Below are 3756 nucleotides of genomic sequence, written 5' to 3' on the forward strand. Positions count from 1 at the left end.
TGTCTCAAAAAAAAAAAAAAAAGAATCATATATTCTGCCTCTCAACTCCTCATTTTTTTCTTATTTTACACATACCACCAAGTATTCCCACTAAACATCTATGCACTCAGCATCAAGGTAGGCACACAGACCTAATGTTGTATTTCTGGTAAATAACAAAAAAAGCAACCAAAATGGAAGGAAGATATAGAACAAAGTTGTGTTCAGGTCATGTATTCTAGAGCAGCACAGTAATGATTACTTTTAGTGCTTAGCTTTTTTCCTAAGCCATAAAAAGAACTAATGTCAGGTCAGTTTCTTCCAATGGCTTTCTAAAGAGCTAAATGCTTTCATACCAAAGTTGGAAATAATGACATATTAGTTTTTCTCTTTGAAATACCCTACTACCACAACAACCCTATCAACAACCAAGAAACTCGCTCTAATTCCCAAAGAATAAAAACAGAGATCACCTCTCTCTAGGCAAATAGGAAAATCATTACTGTTTCTCTAATATGCCTAGAAAAAAATTCAAAAACTACTAGGCCCTGGAGAATTGATCACCCTACAAAGCATGGTATCATCTTGCTTAATAGGCTAAATAGTATCAGTTAGCAAAGGGACAAAAAGAATCAAATAACTTTCTTATTTTTGTTCTATAAAATCCCCAAGTTTTGTTTCTAGATACCTTTGAACTAAAGATAGGACTATTTTCTCTTGATTATTTAATATCCACTACTCCTATGTCAGAAATTAAAACAAATGTAATAAGTTTTAATATAACTGAATTCAACATCTAAACCAAGTGAAATACAGACCATGCTCTAACAGTGTGGGTGACAGCTATGAAAACAATCTTGCAGGCTGGGCACAATGGCTTATGCCTATAATCCCAGCACTTTGGGAGGCCCAGCTGAAGGGACTGCCTGAACTCACCAGTTCAAGACCAGCCTGAGCTAGAGTGAGACCCCTATGTCTAAAAATAGCATTGTGGTGGGTGCTTATAGTCCCAGCTACTTGGGAGGCTGAGGCAAGAAAATCACTTGAGCCTAAGAGAGGTTGCTGTGAGCCATGATGCCAAAGGCAACGAAGTGAGGCTCTGTCTCAAAAAAAAAAAACTCTTGAAAAAATTAGTTTCTGAAACCATTCCTATAATGTAACCAGTGAGAGTAGCCAGTGAGAGGAGGTGAAATTCAAAAGAGTATGTGAAATGAAGTTCTGAGTAGCCAGCTACATTCTTAGGAGAGTCATTTCCATATGTAGCCACTAAGGGGCTCTAATGTTGCAAAAATAGCAATTCTGTCCAATCTACATTACCTTTCTGGAGATTGAAGAAACATTCAAACCAAATCTTTGGGCTCTTTCCTTTAGCTTATCCAGGTTAACCTATAAAACATAGGGGTGGGAAGGGAGAATATATTTTTAAAAATCAGAAACAAAATAGAAAAGGTAAAAATTATGGTCTAAACCTTAAAGTTCAAATAAGCTTATAATATCGATGATACCCTATGTGCCAAATTAGAAAACAAAGCACCTATTCATCCCATTGATTATTAAAAGGCCTCTTCTGGAATGCAATGCAAAGATTCAGCCCTGTTTTCTTTGTTCATCAAAGGTGGCAAGAACCTGAGGAGGATTTAAAATCAAAGTAGGCCAGACACTGCTAGAAAAAATAAACATATGCCTAATTCACCCCCCCCAAACAAGTCCATCATTAACAGTCCAAAATCATTAATTCCTAATTCCTACACAGTCTCTGCAAATAGCTCTTAACGTTATCTCCAAGTAAAAAGAAACTATCACTGAAGTATTTCCTTTTATAGAAGACAGTCTATCATCACAACTACCCAGTACAATTCTCCCTCCATTTCCTTGGAAGCCTTGGTATATGAGACTTGCTATTATAAGGATATTTAGGACATTTTCATTAACAATAATAATGTTTAACCTTCACTTACAGTATCAAATAGTAGCCCCCAAAGTAGGATTTCATAAAGTTGAATGTACTTCAACCACAGTTATTTGTTTCTATTTTCTAAACACGATGACTAGTTACAATGGCCCAAAAGACCATTCTTAACTCTTTGATTTTATATTTAATAGGTAGTGTTAAAAAAAAATACAAGTATCATCACGCCACTGCACTCTGGCCTTAACAAGAGAGCAAGACCCTGTCTCCAAACCTCAAAAAAAAAAAAAAGAAAAAAAAAACCCCCAAAATCCAAAAAACCCCCCCAAAACCCAGCAGTATCTATCAATAGAACTCATAAAAGTTGCTTTGATAGATTCTCTTATGGTAATTAAGAATTAGAAATTATGCAGCTAGATGGAATGGTTCACATCTATAATCCTACCACTTTGGGAGGAGGCTGTGGCAAGAGAATCAGATAAGGCCAGGAGTTCAAGATAAGCCTGAGCAACATAGGTAAGACCTCATCTTTACAAAAAAAAAAATAGCTAGGAGTCATAGCACATGCCTGTAGTCCCAGCTACTCAGGAGAATGAGGCAAGAGGATTGCTTGAGCCCAGGAATTTGAGGTTGCAGTGAACTGTGATGACACCACTGCACTCCAGTGTAGGCAACAAAGTGAAAATCTGTCTCAAAAACAAAAAAATGAATTAGACATTATCTACAGCTATTGGACAAAACTCTATTACCATAAGACAAAAGGCTAACAAAATCAATTCATCTTTTCAAAAAGAGGGATAGGAGCACGATGTTTAAAGATGTGGCAATTTTCCTAACCTCTCAGTATTCCTAACTTTTTTTTTTAAAGAAGATACAATATTGTACCAAAACAGTTATTAAATTCATGAACTCAGTTCCTGTGATCTGAGGAGAAGTCTGTAACTTTAACACTAGCTATACAGAGTTAATATCTAGGTGTGCAAAAGATAAAAAAGATTTCTTACTGTATTGGTTTCAGATGACAGACCTAAGGAAGTAAATAAAGTTTTTTAAAAAATATTTTTAAATGTCACAAAAGAAGTTGACAATCTTCTAATCATACAACATTAAAAATAGTACACAGGACTATGCTCTGATGAAAAGATAGTAATGGCACATAGAGATCGTGTCTGCATTCACTGCTGGTGTGAACAGAAAATGGCATGGCTGCTCTGGACAACAGTGGACAGTTCCTCAAAAACATAAACAGAATTACATATGACCAAGCAATTCCACTTCCAGATATATATCCAGGAAAAATTAAAACATATTTCTACACATAAACTTACATACAAATTTCATAGCAACATTATTCACGCTAAACCAGAAGTGAAAACAACCCAATATCTATCAACTGATTGGATAAAATGTGTTATATCCATAAAATGGAGTATTACTCAGCAATAAACAGTAACAAAGCAGTGAGACATGCCACAACACAGGTGAACCTCGAAAACTATGATAAGTGAAAGAAGCTAGTCACAAAAGACCACATATTGTATGATTTCATTTAATGAAGGTAAATGTATATATAGAGAAAAACATTTATGGATGTTTAGGGCTAGACAGGAAGAGGAGATGGGAAGATAACTGCTAAACAGCACAGGGTTTCTTTTGGGGGTGATGATGACCGTAATGATGGTTCCGTATCTTGTGAATATAATAAAACAAAAAATGAATTACATACTTTAACTGAATGAACTCTATGGTATATAAATTATATCAATAAAGTTGTTAAAAAAGAAGAAACTACATCTGGACAAAAGAGCAGAACTACTAACATGAGATGAAATTATGAAATTATGGCCTCTTTTTTTTTTTTTTTTTTT

General features: G+C 35.0%; 1 protein-coding gene across 1 annotated transcript in view; it reads right to left on the bottom strand.

Moving 5' to 3' along the window:
* SARNP (SAP domain containing ribonucleoprotein) overlaps window positions 1-3756 on the bottom strand; it is a 71599-nt gene that overhangs the window by 36606 nt on the left and 31237 nt on the right. Inside the window, exons 8-9 of the mRNA XM_012805613.1 lie at window positions 2893-2915; window positions 1297-1365 (exon numbers count right to left, since the gene is read on the bottom strand). Of these exons, the coding sequence (XP_012661067.1) occupies window positions 1297-1365; window positions 2893-2915 (92 nt within the window). The remainder of the gene's footprint in view (window positions 1-1296; window positions 1366-2892; window positions 2916-3756) is intronic.

This window comes from Otolemur garnettii, unplaced genomic scaffold, assembly GCF_000181295.1.
Source record: "Otolemur garnettii isolate 467f Iridium unplaced genomic scaffold, OtoGar3 scaffold00043, whole genome shotgun sequence".
In the NCBI taxonomy this organism is placed as follows: Eukaryota; Metazoa; Chordata; class Mammalia; order Primates; family Galagidae; genus Otolemur; species Otolemur garnettii.